General features: G+C 53.0%; 1 protein-coding gene across 1 annotated transcript; it reads left to right on the top strand.

Moving 5' to 3' along the window:
• The first annotated feature begins 7,025 nt into the window (after positions 1–7,025).
• On the top strand, positions 7,026–18,479 carry OSR1 (odd-skipped related transcription factor 1). Its single transcript, XM_061154854.1, is given in 4 exon segments — positions 7,026–7,122; positions 16,119–16,819; positions 17,551–17,662; positions 17,664–18,479. Coding segments are annotated over 3 exon segments (984 nt in total). The 5' UTR covers positions 7,026–7,122; positions 16,119–16,151; the 3' UTR covers positions 17,868–18,479.
• The last annotated feature ends 903 nt before the right edge of the window (positions 18,480–19,382 follow it).

Below are 19,382 nucleotides of genomic sequence, written 5' to 3'. Positions count from 1 at the left end.
AGTCAAGTAGGGCCAGCACCAAAGCCCTGGGCTCCTGGAGAAGAAGACAGCACATGGAGAGGAAGACCAGCATGCCAACACGGCTAGACATTTGTGTGGGGCAGAGAGGATGCTCCTGGCACACCTGGCCCTGACCTCTGCATCCTGACCTCAGCATCCTCTGTGTGTGGTTTCAGAGAGGGGAGCTAAGAGAAGACGAAGCATACTTGCTGAGACCAGGTTCCTTTTTGTTGGCAGAGTGTTGATGCATGCATGCGTGTGTGCTCAGCCACCCAGTCCTGTCTGCCTCTTTGCAACTGTAGCCCGCCGGGCTCTGCTGTATTGATGAGGATGCTACAATAACTCCACTGAGTTTGGCAGAGATCAGGATAATCAAGTAAGAGTGCATACTTTAGAACTTGGTGATTCATGAGTGATCAGTCCTTTGCATAATTTTACCATGCAGTCATTAATTATGGATGCCTTTTGAATGAAAAAACGTTACCTGTGCCAAAATGACCCAGGAGCAAAGCAGTATTCGTGTACAAACATCCTGGTTAATGTGTACGTTACTGTGTAGTGCGTGCCTCACCAGAGAAGATCCTAGGAGCCCCTTCTTAGTTTCTCTTCTCCTAGGAGAAGTTAAGCAGGTACCATCATTGCTCCCCAAACACCATCAGACTCCTGTCCATCTTTCATCTGCCGTCTCCCAAAGCAAGCTCTGAAGCCTACCCTTTCCTACGGAGAAGCTGGGTTCTGCTCCCCTGGATTCTCTGCTGAGTCATCCTAACCTCTGGAGCCCTGAGAGGAGAATGACCATGTGCAAGGCCAGAGCCAGGGTGCTGGCCAGCGCACACTGCTCACTCTTGGGCCAAAGGAGATTTTGTGGGTCTCTGGGGCACCCGTAGTTGGGTGATGCAGTTTTTCTAAGCTGTAGTCTGTGGGCCTTTGATTTGGCTTTGTACATCTAGCAGTTTTTGCTGTCTATTGTAGAAGCTGAGAGTAAATCCTGGGTTTAGGGCTAAGGTTCTGAGTAGGGCTAGAGACTGGGCGGGGGGATCCCGATGGGGTCCACCGCTTCCAGGTCTTAGGTCTGAGGCAAGGCCTGAGCCTCTGTATTGCACACAAGTTCCCGGGGGAAGCCCGTGCCACTGGCAGACACACTGTGAGTACTGCCAAGGGAGGGTGCGTTCACTATGAACTTGGGCTTCGGAATCAAATGCACTGGGTTTAAGTCCTGGCTGCAGACTTACCAGGCTACGCGACTTTGGGACAGATTTCTAAGCCAAATCTGCTCAGACAGAAAGTGAGGCTGATCACTGATGTCTTGGGTTTGGTGTTGAGGATTCCAGCCAGTCACATAGGAGTGCGAGGCACACATGCTCAGGAGACAGAGGACCCTGGAAAAGAACTGGGTCTGGCTCTGCCCTCTGAGGCTTCAGCCCGTTTGCATTTCTGGAACTGCACTCCTCAGCTATAGGGAGGCCCCTGACCTTGAGACTGTTAATGAAACGGGGATAACAGGAGTGTCTCCTGGTGACACCACACAACAGAGCTCCTGAAATCACTCCAAGGATGTTAGGAACTGAAATCTCATCATGGGCCCTGGATGCACTTGATCTGAGGAAATCAGATAAACACTTTCAAAAAGATATGTACATTTCGTCATCTGTATACCGTGAAAGTGAAAGTGTTAGTCACTCAGTTGCCTCCGACTCTTCGCGAACCCGTGGACTGTAGCCTGCCAGGCTCCTCCGTCCATGGCATTCTCCAGGCAAGAATACTGGAGTGAGTTGCCATTCCCATCTCCAGGGGATCTTTCTGGCCCAGGGATTGAACCCAGGTTTCCTGCATTGCAGGCAGATTCTTTATGGCCTGAGCCACCTGGGAAGTTATATATACCACATATACATAGCTATATAGCATAGGTGACTAAAATTGTTAGCATTCTTTTTTTGACAGTATTCCTCTAGAATGCTTTATGCTGCTATAAAATTAGTAAGACATGTAAAGTGACATGTTTACTAAGAGGCATGTAAATAGACCTATTTTTACCACCACCAACAAAAAAAATTGGGAAGTGCTTTCAAAATAAAGAGCTTCCCTGGTGGTTCAGCGGTAAAGAATCTGCTTGCACTTCAAGAGATGTGGGTTAAATCCCTGGGTGGGGAACATCCCCTGGAGAAGGAAAGAGCAACCTACTCCAGTGTTCTTGCCTGGGAAACCCCATGGGCAGAGGAGCCTGGCAGACTGCAGACAGGTCATAATAAAACCATAAAAAAGGCAGTCAAAATAAAAACATTAAAAAAATCCTCATCGGTTGGCACCAAATGTCATGACCCAAGTACCACAGGAGAATTTATCAGCCATCCGAAGGTTTCCATTCAGCTGTCTACACTGCTTCTGTGTGTTACCTGTTAGACCTGTTACAAAATCTGGAATGTGCAGGGTGAGTCTGGAATGTGCAGGGTGCGTGGGCAAACACAAACTCACCATATAGCTCATCTAGCACCTTCCTTCTCAAAGCTTCTCAAACACTGTTATAACAAACTATGGATTAAAAAAAAAAGAAAAGGTCCAAGGACTTCCTGGTGGCACAGCGGATAGGAATCCGCCTGCCAATGCAAGGGACATGGATTTGATCCCTGGTCCCGGAAGATCCCACATGCCGCAGGGCAAGTAAGTATGTGCGCCACAACTACTGAGCCTGTGGTGCTCCACTGCAGTGAGATGCCCGAGCACCAAAACTGGAGAGCGGCCCCTGCTCATCACACCTGTAGGAAGTCCTCAGTGCAGTTCAGTCGCTCAGTTGTGTCTGAATCTTTGTGACCCCATGGACTGCAGCATGCCGGGTTTCCCTGTCCATCACCAACTCCCGGAGAAAGCCCTCAGGAAGCAACAGAGACCCAGCACAACCAAAAAATGAGTAATTTTTAAATTTTTCACAAAAAGGTCCACCAGGTGATGTTAGAGGCCTCTTTTCCCTCCCTTTACTCCAAATGTGATCAACTTCTGGCCACAAAAGCTGATGCCCACGTGCCTGAAACTGCACATCCCCGTGGCCCCCATTTGACCTAACTTCTGAGGGCACATTGCCAAATGAGGGTTCTTTCCTGGGCCTCCGTATGGTACTCCCAGGTGAGTTCTCCTGCAGAAATGACTTTTTCCTCTGCCTACTGAGAGGAGTCATTTTTTCAAGACCCAGGATAACTGGCTGTCTGGGATAAACCCATGGTGGAACCTCCTCTGTGATGTGAGTGAAGGGAAGCCCAAATCACTCATCATCCCACAGACAACATAGATGGTAACATTTTGGAACCCAGAAGTTTTCATGAACTTCTGAGAAGTTCATGAAAACTCTGGTCCAGTTCTCCTCTCTTACAGACAAAGAAAAGATGAAGAAGGAACCTTTACTCAAATGTATGAACTGATTTAATGAAGACCCATTTCTTTGACTGTTGAGTAACTTTTCAACCCTCCTTAGCAAAACCCAGATACCACGGGCAGAATCAGACTTTATCTATGGTTCTCACTCTGCCTGGACTGGAAAGACCACCACCATCTGAATCATGTGTGGAGCTTTTAAAGCAAGCTGACTCCCAGGGCCCCCTGCAGGTCTCCTAAATCAGAAACTCTGAGGGTGGAGCCTGGGAATCTGCCCTGTGAAAAACTCTCCAAGTGATTCTGTGGCTGGGATTTTGGAAAACACTTTCTTAGGCTTCCCTGAGAGCTCAGTTGGTAAAGGATCCGCCTGCAATACAGGAGACCCCGGTCTGATTCCTGGGTCGGGAAGATCCCCTGGAGAAGGGAAAGGTTACTCACTCCAGTATCCTGGCCTGGAGAACTCCATGGACTGTATAGGCTGTGGGGTCACAAAGAGTCGGACACGACCGAGAGACTTTCACTTTTCTTAAGCCATTAACTTGATAACTGTCAGTTAACCACTCACTCCAGCAAGAATTAGCTGAGGACCAGCTTTTAAGCTGAGCTGGGGGGTGTTTGTGGGTTCTCCCTTTCCTCTGTGAGTGGCCTTTATACCCCAGGGCTTGAGATTGACATGCTCTGAGATGCTTCACACCCGCTGTACTTTGCTGCCATTGAGGACTCTGAGCATTGAAAACTCAGCTTTTCCCACTCATATGGGCCACGTGGCCTTCTGCAGCTCCTCCTGGCTATCTTCCTGAAATACTAAAAAAGCATAAGCACCCCCCCCCCATATGGTTTATCCTTTTTAGATAAATCTCCTAAAATGTTTGTGACAGGAATTTTTAGCAAAGCAAGGCATGATTCCAGAAATTCTTTATCTGAAAGACATTGAAAATCATGTTCCAGATTTAAGTTTTCTCTCCATTTCCTTATCGGTGATATGCAAACACATACCCAAATATACTGAAAGGACCCAACCATTAGTCATTTTGAAGTGAAAAATCATATGCTAATATATATATATATATATATATATATATATATTTTGTATTTTGAATTTGCTCAATGTGTTTCAGCAAATGCCTTTCTCTTCAGAGGAAAGGTTCTCATGTGGGGGATTGGAGGTGGCATGACCAACAAATGGATTTGCCTGGAATCACCTGGGAAACAGGAGCTACAGTGGGAGCCAGCATTCTAAGTGCTAGCTGAGACCGGAAGGAAGGGCAGCTGGCCCTTGATGGTGGCTACAATAGGGAGTGTGGTTTCCTGCTCTGTGTAAATGTTCAGCTACACTATGATATGGCTCAGATCCATGAATACCATTCCTCCTCCTGAGCTGAAGGTCATAGATACCAGAGAAATGAAGGTTCTTCTAGCAGAGATCGTGGTCCTCTTGCAGCTTGCTGGCTACTCTGGATTTGCCAGGGAACAAATATTATGGAGCATCTTCAATTTCCATCTCCCAGCCCACCCCACACCTCTCAAACCTGGGGCTTGGGCTGCCGTCACACCTGGTGAATGGACACCACTTCTTAGAGCTGATCTGGATGCCTTCCACGTTCCATGAGTGGTCACTTCTCTTCCAGCTGAGCCACCACTTTGGGGATCCAGCACTTCTTCAGTGTGACATTCTGAATGCAGGAAGACCCCAATCATAAACACTAAAGAGGCAGAAGCCCCCATCCCCTTCCATCCAGTCATTATCTTAATTCATGCATGGAGGAGGCACCCCAGGGCTTCTCATCACTTTAGCTTTAGTAGTTCTTTGTAAGGTCTAAGTTAGTCCCTCCCCTTTCCGCCTCTCACTGTGAGCTCAGAATAAGGAACTGGGAAACCCTGCCTCTTATTGAGGCAGAGACAGATGGGTGGCAGGGAGCAGAGCCTTCTTCTGACAGTCTGGAGCAGGGCCAAGGAGCCTGTCCTTCCCTCAGTGCCGAGCTTGTCTTCTCTGCTCATGATCTCAAGCCTCTGCTCCGAAGAGTGCTATAAGAGTCTTGGAATAATCAGTCTTGGAAAGCAATTTCAGCCTCTGTTTTCTTCCTTACGAGAAACTGCAATTTCAGCTCTGAACTTCCCAGGGTTGCCTGCAAGGGGTGCCTGTGCCTGTGAGAGCAAGCAGAAGACCCCAAGGGTCTCGTTCACCTTGTTTTCTTTTGTAGGCAAAGGACAGACCAAAGAGCCCCCAAGCAAGTATATTTTTAGGACTGAGTTCTTCCGGTCTCTTATCTGAAAGCTGGAGCTTTGATAACAAGAAAAAGAGAGCATCAGAGTTGTAGCTTTGCTGAACTCATAAAACAGAAAGTAGATGGTGGTTGTCAGGGGCTGGGGCAGGGGATTGGGGGGAATTGTGGAGATGGTGAGGGTATAAAATTGCTAGTAGGTAAGTGCTGGATGCATGGCAGCACGCTTATAATCAACAATGCTGTGTCATAAACTTCAAAGTTGCTGAGAAGCTAGATGGTCATTTTTCTCACCACAAAAAAAGAAAGGATAATAATGTGAAGTGGTAGAGCTGTGACCAAGCCAGTACTGTGGTGGTGGTAATCACATTGCAATATAAGAAAATATCAAACCAACTGGTTGTATGCCTTAAACTTACACAGTGTTACATGTCAATTACATCTCAATAAAATTTAAAACAGCTTTTTCTTTTTTTAAAATTGCAGCTTCGATAGATACACTACTATGTATAAAATAGATAACCAATGGGAATTTGCTGTATGTCTCAGGGAACTCTCAAATCAGAGTTCTGTTACCACCCAGAGGGTGGGAGGTGGGTGGGAGGTTAAAGAGGGGGGAGACACATGTATCCCTAAGGCTCTGACGCATGTTGATGTATAACAGAGACCAACACAATATTGTGAAGCAATTTTTCCTTCAATTAAAAATAAATGTTTGGAAAAAATCTGCAGCTTCGATGCCAAGGAGTAGAGAGAGTCCAGCTGAAATATTCTATAGGGAATTCCAGGAAGGAAAGGGACCTGGAATCCAGTGGCCTGGGAGGAAGGTGAGCGCAGGAGACTTGGCTTGTTTCATAAGCAGCTCCTCATCCTCTTCCTTGGGTTCTTCAGAAAGCTGGACTGGGAGTCCTGGGAGGGGCCTGGTCTAGAAGCACCTCTGAGCTGAGGAGGGAGGGCGGAGAGGGAGGAAGTGGCCCCAAGGAGTTATCTGTGAGCTAGCACTAACCCAGCTCTGAGAGTGCATAAAACTTTCATAGTAGATCCTGGTTCATCGTTTTTCCCAGGACCAGAAACCAATGGTGGCATATAGTTGCTAAGTATTTCAAATTCTTAAACCAAAACAAACAAAAAAACCTCATAAACCTGGAGGAGGGAAAACAGAAATTTTGTTCTTTGGAAGGGCAAGAACGTGTGTAGCTTTAAACAAGGTAAATTTCGTAACTCAGAAAATAACATTTAAGGCCGTTGCGGGTGAAACCCACTTTGGAGACAACTGGAGTTTAGACTTTTCGAGGAAGGGGGGCCGGGAGATGTCACTTGCTCACCAGCAGGTGGCGCGTTTTCTTTACGATTACGGTCCCCACGTCTCTCGGTAGAACATCGCAGCCAGACTTGCCCGGAATTCCCTCGCCGGAAATCGCTATGCAGATAATAACCCTCCAGTGTCTGGAAATTAATTACCGCGAACGCGCATTCCTCCAGCGCCGACCGCCGCCTATGTAGCCCGTCAGAGTCACAGAGCCGCGGGTACAGTAAGGTATTTCTGTCCGCAGGGCTTCCCCCTGACTATACGCGATTCAGTTAAGATAACTTTCTTTTTTCATCAACTACAGTTTAGTTAGACACTGCGTCGTTTCCAATACATTTATTTTCACCTTTAGATAAAAAGAAAATGCTATAATCTTAGATCCGTCGAAAATAATTCTGACAACTCACACTTGTACAAAAAGTAAGAAAAAACTCCCCACAATGTATGCTCACATTTAACGTCTGATTTTCCCAATTTAAGGCGTGATTTTCATTCTATTTTCCGGGGATAGTCTGCCCGGAGTTCATGTAATTCCACATGAATATTCGTGCTTCGTACATCTTCTCATAATAAAGCAAGGATAGATGTATGCATATAGGAATTGTTTTATTTAGTAAGGTGACAAATAGTAACAAGATACTTATGTGCTCATAAAGCGCTTAGGAAACGGGAAACTGCCTGGAAAAACAGTTCAGTTTCCCTTTCAGTTTTGATACTGTAACTTGTCTGCTGTTACAGTAAACACCGGCTCGTGGGTTCACCTGTGATCTATTCTCCTAAGACCCTGGAGTTGCTTGTACCTTATCAGAGCGTGTTATCTGCGCAAGTGTGTGTGGAAGTCCTGTTGCCTACCTCCCCGTGGTTAAATACTCCCCCCCCCCCCAAGCTGGATTTTGACCTGATTGATCGTAATGGTTCCAGAGGAACTATTGAGCCATTACAATCCATCATCTAAATGATTACAGAGGGATACCTAAATCTCCTGGTTATTTGAAAACTCTGTACATGCTTAAAGGGGGGTCAAATGAGCAGACCCCCGATCGTCCACAAAGTAGTTACAGGAAAGCTTGCGTTGGAAGCAAAAGCTCGCAATTACTAAATAAATTCCTTTTTTAAAAAAAGAGGTCATTTTTGTGTGGTTGGGAAGTGAGGAGAGGTGGGGTTCATTTTTTTAATCCAATTCCCGCCCCCCAAAGCAAAATAAGCTACCTTCTAGTTAATTTTCTGGAAGCTGCTCAATTTTCACTTTGAAGACAAGCTGGCGCGTTTCCTTCCTAGTGAGCAGGAGTCGGGAGAGGGTCTGGGGTTGGGGTGGGGGGTCTGGCAGAGGCTGTCGCCACCCCCCTTACGCCCAGGATTGGCGCGGCGAGGGCTCGCTTCGGAACGCGGCGCCGGGCGGTCCACGATCCGGTGCCACGTGCCGGCTTGGGTATCGCTCCCTGCTGGACCCCATCGGCACTGGCAGAGAAGCCCGGAGCAGAGCTGGAGGCCCGGTTGTTACTGTGGGGCCATTTCCCCAGGGCTTGCTCTGGCCCAGACTCGGGTGCCCGCGGTTGCGCGGGGCTGCCGGTGGGTGAGCGAACCAGAAACAAGCAGTGGCGGAGGAATTTGAACCTGCTCTGGTCCCTGCTGGAGCCCGCGGGCTCTAAGCGTGTAGAGGCTGCAGCCACGGCGGGGCACCCTGAGCGGGACGCCCCGAATGGCTTGGGCGTCCAGAGACGAGTTTCTCCACCTTCGCTGGGCTCCGGGGGGCCAGAGGGTGGTTGAGTCCCGCCCAAATACCCAGGACGTTGACCACACTGGAACCGTGATGTCCTTGCGAGTTTTAAACGAATCTGTCTTAGTTGAAAAGCAACCTACCTGGTAGCCCTGTTCTCAATCTACCCACGCTGCAGTCCAGACAGCGCGAGGGTACCTAGAGTCAGCTTAGTTTGATCAATTTCTCTATGTTCCCATGGCACAGAGAGGTGAGGGGTTCTTAACTTGCAAGGTTTCTTCCTTCCATCCAGAGGGAACTAGAATCTAGTTGGTCTCCACTGGGGACTGAAGCCAGGGTTTGCGGGGGTCATCCCCTTGGGAGCTTGGATTGAGATGGGAGACTCTCCAGCAACTATCAAATCTTGAATTTCATTATTCTAGTCTTCTGGGGCTTTTCACAGTCCAAGACCTAGAAAGAATGTCGTTGAAGCCAGGTGTCTGAAACAGAGGCAAGGCTGGGTAATGCCAACGTCCTGCATCTGTCTCATCTTGTCCTGTCCTACCTTGCAGATCAGCTCCGGACAAGGCAGCTTGAGAGGCAAAGCCTGAGATGCTCAGCTAAGACAGACAGCTCTAGCCCTGCAGCCCCATCTTGCTTCATACCAGCTATTAGTTGTGGGATTTGACCTGAATGGGGATCAATTTTCCAGATAACCAGGCAAAAGCAGCATTAAACAACCGGGTTGCATGGCCCTTTCTTTAGGATCCCTAAAAACTTTCTCCAAGAGCTCTTTAGGGATTCTACTACCTGGAGATTTCTAGAAGTCTTTGAGGCATGTTTGCCAGGGACCCTGGTTCAGAAGAAAGAGGCAAGTGGAAAGATGGAGTCAGCATAGTTGCACTGGGTGGAGTTCTGAGCAAGAGATGGGGTTTGTACATGCCAGGAGGCTCCTTCCATCCTACCGAAACATCCTCTTCCTGGGAGACATTTTCTAAGTGGTCTGGACAGCCAGATGCCTCATTGTGGAGGCCTCTTTGGATTCTTTCACTGCTGGTTAATAGAAGGTGCTAATCTGTGTCTCCTAGGACACCCTGAGACTAGGGCACACAGTTTCCCTGGCCCAAGGTGGGAGCTGGTACAACCCAGGAATGCCCTGCTGGACTTTCCCTCCAGGCCTTCCTTTGCTCCTGGAACTTGCTGCCTTGGAATCTCAGGAAAGGGAGTGATCTCAGCTCATTCTGTTCCCAAGGGGCCTCCCAAGGGCCAGAATGTCACCCCAGGCTAGGATTTTTCCAGCTGCACAGGCAAACTTACATGGGTTCCTTACTCTAACCTGCAGGGGCTAAGTACAGTCTCCCTTGTGGCAAAGACTGCACCCATTTGCTCTCCTCCCTGCCCAGGTCAAAGCTACCTAGGGGCTGGAGGCCAGGCTCTTTCTAAAGGCCCGAGGGTAAGACCAGGGTCTCCTCCAACTATTTCTTTTGGGGGGCATTTCCACTACCATTTTCCTGGGTCAGGAAACCAAGACTCCTTTAAAAAGAAAGCCAAACACAGACTTGCAGACGGAAGTTGTAAAGGTCTCCAGAGACACAGTGCCAGTATGCAAGAGACCCACAGAGGCCAGGGTCCAGTCTCCAGGGCTAAGGGGAGGGGGGTCATTAAGCAGCAGCCTTAGGGGCAAACCCCAGGAGTATGAAGGTGCGAATTTGGATCCACCCAAGCCTGGGAGACCAGCCCCTCCTCCCGAACCCGGGGCGGGCTGTTCCAGAGAGGTGGCAGGGAGGGAACTGGGCTGGGGTCAGCTGGAGGTCAGCTCTTGGAGCCAGGCAGTCAAGGGGTTATTGGTACTCTCCCTAAAGCATAAGCAGTGAAGACAATTTCTAGCAGCCAGAACCCTGACCCTCACTCTCATCTCAAACTTCACTTGAATCGGTCTCTTGGACTCAAAGGCCCTAGAGCTGAAGAACTTTGCAGCTTGCATCGCGGCTCTGTGGTACTTAACTCTCCAAACTCTCATCCATCCTTCTAAAACAAAAGAATACAGGATTTTAGAAGGCATGAATCTCAGAAGGTTTTTGGATCCTAGGAAAATAACTATCTTGACTTCTTGCTCCATCCTCCGCCTCTAATCTTTCTAGCGAACTCGGTAACCCAGGGTTTGGGGCCAGTCATAGGCACTGGAGTCTGGGTGACCGCCCTGGCGCGGAGCATTCTCGGATGTCTTGAAGCTGTTCGGTTCCAGAGGTATTCTGGGACAAGACAGGCTATTCGGCGGGGCCGAGGTGTGTTGGGGCCCAAACTAAGGCACCAGGATCCCGACGCACCTCTACCCCCCCCCCCCCCCCCCCCCGACCTTGCACGGGCTGTGTCGTAGGCGCGCAGGAAGGGGACCGAGAAGTTTCAGCCCAGTTTCATATGGAAGAGGCTGTTTTATTCGAGCTCGCCTGCCGGGACCTCGTGGGCCTAACACGCAGAAAAGGTCTCACAGGTCTGAAGAACTGGGGACGCAGGTCCCGGGAGGTCGGGGCCAGGCGAGCGCTGCAGTCCCAGCCGGCTGCCCGGGTCAGCAAAACTTTATGTCTCAGTGCGCAGGCGCAGGGCAGGATGGTTGCGGGGAGGGGGGCAGGGGAGGGAGGGGAGGAATCCTGAGGCTAGAGGAGGGGGGAGGAGGGAGGGAGGAAGGAGGGAGGGTGGTGGATTAAAATAAGTAGGCGGCTCGGTGCTAAGGGGTAAGTGAGTCGGAGCTCGGTCTCTCCCCAGCGCTTTCTCAGCCGCTCCGGGTTCAGACCCAACCAAGGAGCCGCGAGAGAAGTTCACCAACCTCTGGGCGGACAGGACTCCAGGGCCGCTGAGCGCTCCCGCGTGTCGGGCGCTCGGAGTCCCCGCGGCCGCCGGAGAGGGGCTGGGACTCTTGAGTTCCGCGGGTGCCTGTGGAAATCCAGCGCCTCTGGCTTACCGGGTCCCCCTGCAGCGGGAGCCCCAGAGACGCGCTCAACTCCGGGACCGCCGCGGAATAAGGTAACTGCAGCCCTGGGCGCCCGGGCTTGGCGAGGGGAATGCGGACAGGATCCCCGGGGTCCCCTTGTCACCGCTCGGCGGGTGTCTCTTCTCTCTCCAAGTCCCGGAAAGAAGCTCCTCTTACCAAATGAAGACTGCTGGACCTCTGTGAAAGTGAGAGCAGCTGCAGTCCTGGGTGCTTGGGGGTGCTTGACTCAGGAATTTCTCGTGCGGGGGTCCTCGGCCTCTGACCCGGGGGGAATGAGGGGGCGGGTCCCCGCTACTACCCCGAGCGCCGCGGGTCTTCGCGGAATCCCGGGCGAGGTGCCCGCGGACTTGGGAAGTCAGCTTGTGGCCCCTTTCTTAAGAAACCGAAGCAACTTGTGCGGGCACAAACTTTCCCAAGACGCGCGCCTAGCTCAATCTGACCTACTTTAGCTGACGAAGGAGGAGAAGAGAGTGGCCGGATGGCCACGGCCGCCCGCGCCACGGACAGGTGCATGCCCCCGCCGGGTCGTGCTTTCCTGAGCTCGTCTTTTTGCAGAGTTGCGATCGGGTACGCGGCTGGCCCGACCCGGGAGTGCCAGCCCGCGTGCCTGACCCCGTCTCGCACTTGCGCTCCGACTTCGGGGTGTTCTTTATTCGGTGATTGCTCTTGTGGTCGGGGCCTGGAGAGTAACCCGCGACTGACCCGGTGGAGGGGAGCATGTAGGGGGCGCGAACACTACTCCCCAATCGGAGACCCCGCACGCCGCGGTAGCGGAAACAGGGCAGCCGCGGGTGTTCTCAGTTTCAGGCTTGAAAGGGCAAGATTCGTTTGCTCCGAGGACTGTCTCCCTTCACGGGAAAAGGTGGGAGCGGGAGGAGAGAGGGAAAGAGGTGACGGGCTGCCTGCTGAACTCATTTCTCCCAGGAAATTTCTCTCGTAAGAGGAATGAAAACCCACAGCCAATCCCTTTTCAGCAGCTCGGCCAGTCGCAGTGTAGGTTCTTGAGTATAGAGGAGCTGCGACGGTTTCTTTGTTGCCACAATTTGGTAAATTTCACCCGGGCTAAGAGCTGCGCGCTGGCTCTTGGGAACAGAAACCACGTGCAAGGCTAGTTAATCTCCCAGGTTCATGGCCTCCTGGAGAAGAGAGAGGCTGGCAAGGACGCGGGGTGGGGGAGGCGGGAGGAACGGATGGAGGGCGACCGGTGAGTGAATGTTCTATATGTGGTTCCTCAAAGTAATTGCGATTTTAGTAAGACTGGGGAGCAGATCACTAAGGACGCAGCTGGGCATTTAGATGCAGGGGGATGGCCGCCTAGCTGAAGGGTTCATTCGATCTCGTTCGTTGGGAGAATTAAACAGAAGTGTCCGGCGCCGGTCAGTCCTCTCTCCAGGGGTCCGGACGCTTGTCAGCACGCGTGTTGGGGATTCGGTGTCAAGGATGATTTTTCCGGGGCTGATGCTGGGCTCCTCCAGGCGCTCGCTCGTGGAGCTCGCTCCTTCCTCATTAATGCAAGCAGTTAACTCGCTCACGCTCAATTAGCCCCGAATAAACCACTTTAATAGACTCTTGCACACTTCATTAATGCCCGGCATAGGGCTGGCGGCAGAACCGGGATTGGCGCTCTACCGCACGAGAGAACTGTGTCTGAACCGCGCGGGGACCCGGGCTGGGAAGCGCTAATGGCGTTTGATGCGCGTAGTCGGCACCCTTACCCGCGCCTCCCAGGTCCCGGGGTCCTAGCTTCTTGCAGAGCGGTTGCCTGGCCTGAGGCAGGCAAGAGGGCTTTCCTCTCTTGTTTAAGGATCTAAAGCAGTTCACACTGGGAGTACGGGGTCAGGGCCCGGAGAGCCACTGGGACTGGGCGTTTGCTCATCTTCTCCCGCAGGAGAGGCAGAGTGAGAATTATGTTTTCCTCTTAGCGAACCGCCTGAAACTGGATCGTGAATTCGGCCCATTCTTGGTACTTTACTAGTGTAGAGAGCCACGTTTCGAACGAATTTCGTCCCCGGGAAAACCGTTGACCAGAGCCTGGGGAGCCTTGCCCTGGGAATGCGGCAGAAAGCAAACTGGCTGCGCCGCTGAGAAAAAGAAATTGAGTGTTGGGGGAAACAAGATCGGGCAGATAGCCCCGAAAGGTTGGCTCCCAGAAGCAGTTTTAGTGTAGGCGCCCCCTCCCCTCACCGAGCCAAAGTCTGGGCTCCTGGGGGTGGTCAAGGAAAGGCTGGGTTAGTACGCGCGGGGCTGGTGCGATTCCCTCACCCCGCCCGGAGCGGGCCCGGGCCCGGGTGCAGCCCAGCGCCCGGCCGCCATCGTCCAGGGATAGACCGAGCGCCGAGAGGAGCAAGTGAGGCCCCGGCGGCGCCCGGCGGGCCCCGGGGGGAGCCAGAGATAAGGATCTGATTTCCAGCGCCTGGAGGGGAAGGAGAGGTGACAGCAAATCAAAGAGCGCTCACCTCGCCTAAGTCTGGGCAGACCTTTGAAGTCGGCGAGTCATCTCCTCTTTCTCCCCCTCCCCCTTCCCAACCCAAACAGGCTTCAGCTTTCTCTCTGGCCCGATTCGTTCTTCTTCTTCGCCGCGTCTCAGCGCCTTAGGAGGGTCTCGGGTTGTCCCAGGCGCGACAGCGTGAGCGACGCAGCGGAGAAGCCCGCTGCCCAGGTCACGGCTCCGCCGCCGCCGGGGTCCGCGCTCCCCCGCCCCCGCATCCCAGTTTGTGCCTCGCCGAGACCCTGGCGGAATTAATTGCTGCGGTCCGACAGGGGTTTCATTGGATTGACGATTTAACCTGCGCAAGCAGATATCTGCCGGTTCTGGGTGTTCGGCACCTTCTCCACCTTCTGCAGAGCCTCTTTGCCTATGGGCCACCGCACTGGATGCGTGACCTTCCTGCCAGCCTCCAAGGAGAAGGCTTTCAAAGGTCCAGATTGTCCTGCCTCCTCCCGGGAACATCCTGGGCACTGCCCTCACGTTAAGTTAACAGCTTCCCTGGAGCTAAAGGCAGCCTGCGCCTTAAGGACCTGGGCTTTGGGGAAGCCAGGCTTTCGAAACCGCCTGGGTGGTGTCGGGTCTGTCGTGAAGGGGGGAACAAAACAGGGGCCTGCCCGTCCCAGGGTTGGGGACTAGGTGGAGGAGAGATCTGAGGAAGAGGAGGGGGGGAAATCAGGAGTAAAGAGAGCAGTGGAAGTCAGGGGATTGAGACAGGCAAAGAAGTGCCTGCGGCCTGAACACCCTGCTCCCCGGAGACTTCTTGAGATGGAGTTCAGCACTTGAGCCTCCTAAGGCCCTCCGTGTAATTTTGGCTTTCCTTCTCCCTGTTTTTGCCTCCACTGGACAGACATGAGCTAGGAGTGTCTGGGAGGCACAGACATAAAAATTCTTTCTGCGGACTCCAGACCTGTCCATGGAGGCTAAGGACCCTGACCAAGGGTCAACGAGGCCAGGAGACACCAGACTGCTTGTCACATCAGCAGGGCTCCCCTCTGGCTTGGCTCAAGCTCCCTGGCCTTGCATTTGGAGGGTGTGTAGCCCACAAGAGCAGAGGCCCAGCCTTCATGCTCCTGCTCATGGGGAAACCCACCTGCTCAGGGAGGGGGTGTTCAACACACACACAAACATCCTGAGAGCCCGAAGACCCTGTCCCCCTTTCTTATGGGGTAGGGAGGGCGCAGGAACAAATGAATGCATGTGGCTGAGTGAGTAAATAAATGTGGGTGTCACTGTCCTTGCTGAAAGAAAGGTGATCCCCAAAGACGATGGAAAAGAGTCAGTCCACAAGCAGCTGCAGAGAGGGTGGCATCAAAGGGGCTGGGTAACAGTGAGACAGAAAAGCAAATTTGAAGTCAAAGTTGTGAGTTGTAAGGAGAAAGAGGACATGGTTTCTAGAAGCCAAATTGACTGTCAGCTAATAGAGGTTAATGCTCCGGAGCTGAGAGATGTGCGGATTTGTGTGCTTTTGTATGTTTGCTGTCCGCCTGTAGGACTCTCTGTGGGTGCCCTGTGTGTGTGTGTGTGTGTTCAGTTTCTGCATTTTGTTTAGTAGCACAATACTGATGGTTCCAGTTTATCTTCGCACCTTGTTGTCAACTCTGTTCAGAATGTGTGAACCTGGGTTTATCTGTCAGTGTGCACTTCTGTATTTGTTTATCTGAACATGAATATGTAAGTGTGCTTCCAAGTGAGTTACCTTTGCAGGAGGGTGTAATTCTATGTTGACTCAGGCTTGTCCGGATGTACATTCCCTGTGTTTCTGCCTCTCTCAGGGTCAGGTACACTGTAGACTCTCATTTTAAGTTGGTCCTGTTGCCCAGCATTTAGTTTGATTTCTGTATCAAGTTTGTGTCTCTGCCGGAGGCCATTTGGAAGGAGTCCTTGGATTACTGAAGGTTCCTGTCTTCTCCTTGAGGCCAGTGAGATCCCTGAGTGGGGTCCTAGGCACTTTGCTCAGTCTCTGGGGACAGAACGGGTGTGGCCGGGCTGGAACTCAGAAGGAGGGCCTGAACTTGTCTGTTTCCCTCTCCCCTCTTCTTCTTTTCCTGCAGCAGGAAGACTGGGAACAGACTGCCACTTCGGCCATGGGCAGCAAAACCTTGCCAGCACCGGTGCCCATCCACCCATCCCTGCAGCTCACCAACTACTCCTTTCTTCAGGCAGTGAACGGCCTGCCAACGGTGCCCTCGGACCACCTGCCCAACCTGTATGGTTTCAGCGCACTGCACGCAGTGCACCTGCATCAGTGGACGCTGGGCTACCCCGCCATGCACTTGCCGCGGTCCTCTTTCTCCAAAGTGCCTGGAGCCGTGTCCAGCCTGGTGGACGCGCGTTTCCAGCTGCCCGCCTTCCCCTGGTTCCCTCATGTCATCCAGCCCAAGCCCGAGATCACCGCTGGAGGCAGCGGCCCCGCGGTGCTCAAGACCAAGCCGCGCTTTGATTTTGCCAACCTGGCCTTGGCTGCCACGCAAGAAGATCCATCCAAGCTTTGCCGGGGGGAGGGCCCTGGGTCCCCTGCCGGTGGGCTGGGCGCCCTCCTGGATGTGACCAAGCTGTCCCCCGAAAAGAAGCCCACGAGGGGACGCCTGCCTTCCAAAACCAAGAAGGAGTTCGTCTGCAAATTCTGTGGCCGCCACTTCACTAAATCCTACAACCTCCTTATCCACGAGCGGACGCACACGGACGAGAGGCCCTACACGTGCGACATCTGCCACAAAGCCTTCCGGAGGCAAGACCACCTACGAGACCACAGGTGCAGTACTGCGGAGGAGGAGGGGTGCAGAACAGAGCTATCAGTCTGCTTCTGATGCCAGGGTTCATAAGGCCGCTCCCCACCCACCCCCCCACCCCCGCCCGCCCGCCCCCAGGTTCCAAGCCTCCTGAGTTTCTGAGCTTACCCCTAAATCAGGAAGGAAACCACCCAAGCTCGCGGCTGGGTTTCTGGAGCATAGGTGGAGAGTATACGGCAGGAACAGGTCCCAAGCTCCAGACAGGCATGCACGGCTTCCTCCGTCTATAACACTGTTCGAGAGAAGTTTCTGAGACGAAGTGTGACATGCGACACGTGACAGTTAAGCCCTTGAAATGGGCAACTAGTGTAACGGAGAAACTAACTTTACTTAATTTTAATAACCACACGTGGCAGGTGGCTACCATCTTGGACAGCCAGTGCCAGCCAATTGTCCCACCTCACTCACCTTCGGTGTTGACTCAGGCCTTATAAGGAGGCTGTGCTGGCCCCTGGTCAGGCAGGCAGGGATCCACCTAGCTGGACATGGGCACAGCTAAGACAGGAGGTGTCTCCCTTATCTCCCCATCTCCTCCCCACACTCAGCATGTGTCCGCTCCCCACTAGGTACCGCATGTCCTTCTTTCTTTTGAGGTTCAAGCTCCTCATTGTCGTAGGAAGGGATTTTGGATAACTATTTATAACATTGCATCATTTTTGCAAAGCTTAATTGTCGGTCTGCTTTTTGCCTTCAGATATATTCACTCCAAAGAGAAGCCTTTCAAGTGTCAAGAGTGTGGGAAAGGATTCTGCCAGTCCAGGACTCTCGCTGTGCACAAGACGCTACACTCGCAGGTGAAGGAGCTCAAAACCTCCAAGATCAAATGCTAGACAGAGCCTCCGAGCGAGTCACCAGGACCCTGGTCACGCTGCCCCCTTCCCCAGAGGGAACAGAAGCCCAAGGCGACTCTGGCGGGCAGCGAGAGGGGCTCCGGGGACTTTCCTCCATCCCAAACGCGTCCCCCGGGTCCCGGGCGCACGCGGAACTTCACAGCCGCGCCCCGGGCCATGACCCCGGCCGCCCGGGCGGCTCCCCCAGGACGCGGCTAAACTCTTGGCCAAAAGGCGGTACTCGTGTGGCGGAAGGGAAACTGCATTAAAAAGAGAACGAAAGCTTCGCGGAGCCGCAGCGGCGCCTCTCCCAGAAGTATTACTTTTTCTATTGTTATTTTATACGTTTTCTTTATTATTTTTTTTTCTTTGACCATATAAGCTTGTAACTCTTGACTGCGGAGAGAGAGGGGAGAGGAAAAGGAGATTTGTGCTCTCGCAGCTTCCCACCCCTCCTCCCGCCCCCATCCCCACCCCCGGGAGCCTGCAAAAGTGTAATCCCAGTATCTGCTTCAGCCTCCGGCCCAGGGAGCGCGGGGCCGAGGAGCGCCCCTCCCGGCTCCTGCCGCGCTGCGGGCGGTGGGCTCCCGGACCCGGATGGTGGGGCGGGGGGCCTCGGGCCCTGCGGCTGAGGGGGGCCTGGCCTCCGGCTTCCCTGCTCCGCTGCCCCTACGCCGCGAGGAGCTGAAGGCTAGCAGCAGGGCGGTGTATTGCGATTGGCACTTTATGCTGACCATCGGTAACGGACATTTATCACTGGAGTTTTTAAAAATATTAAATAAACGGTTATTTTACAGGCATTGCAGGGTGGGTAATTTCCCTTCCCCAATTCCTGCGTTTTCTCCCCAAACGCAGCAAACTGGGCAGCTCCTTTTCTTGAGAGGAGCCGGGGCTTCGATCCCCACGCCGACCTGTCCCAATTCTGCAACCTTCCCCTGATTGGGGTCAGTGGCTTGGGATGCATGGAGACGCCCTCCTCTCTCCCGATGGTGGTCAACCTCGGATAACTTAATTTACTTTTCTTCTCCACTTTGGTCTTGGGGCCTCAGTATCGTCTCCCTACTGCGAATCTACAAAGGACTCCAAAGAAGCCGAGTCTGCGGCCAAAACCTCGAACGTTTCTTACAGTATCTCCAGGAGCCGGGTCGCTCCGAATCCAACTAAAGGAAAAGAAAGTCACCCCCCCCCCCCCAAACAAAAGCCTCCTTCCGGGCCTCCTGCTGCTGCCCAGGGAAGGGAAGGAAGCGCCCTCCCCTCACGGTCAACCTCAAACCGGTACCCTCCCTGGGGGCCCAATAGCTGCTGCAAATAGTCTTCACCGCTGCCTCTCCTATGTCCCCAAACCTACGTCCCTCCCTCCGTTAGGATCCCCCCGACACGATTCTCCGGTTGGGGCTTGTCCCCAGCCTGGATCCCGGCTCCGTGCCCGCAAAGATTTCCCTGCAGTTTTAAAGCCTTGTCAGGAATGGCGGGGGCGGGCGCCCTGGGAGGCCCAGAGAGTCGAGGAGGCGAAATCCGAGTCCGCCCTCCACAAGTGGAACCTTCCCTGGGGCGCCTAGTTTTCTCACAATTAGAGGCCAGGCCGCCGGGGGGCTCTCCAGCTTGGGGCGGGGTGGGGCTCCCCCAGCTCCTGCAGCCCGACCGCGCGGCGGGCGCAGGCGGTGGCGCTCCCGGCCCTTCCCCAGCCTGCTCGAGC

Source organism: Dama dama, chromosome 11 (assembly GCF_033118175.1).
Source record: "Dama dama isolate Ldn47 chromosome 11, ASM3311817v1, whole genome shotgun sequence".
NCBI lineage: Eukaryota > Metazoa > Chordata > Mammalia > Artiodactyla > Cervidae > Dama > Dama dama.
This window is presented reverse-complemented; position numbering and strand designations above follow the sequence as displayed.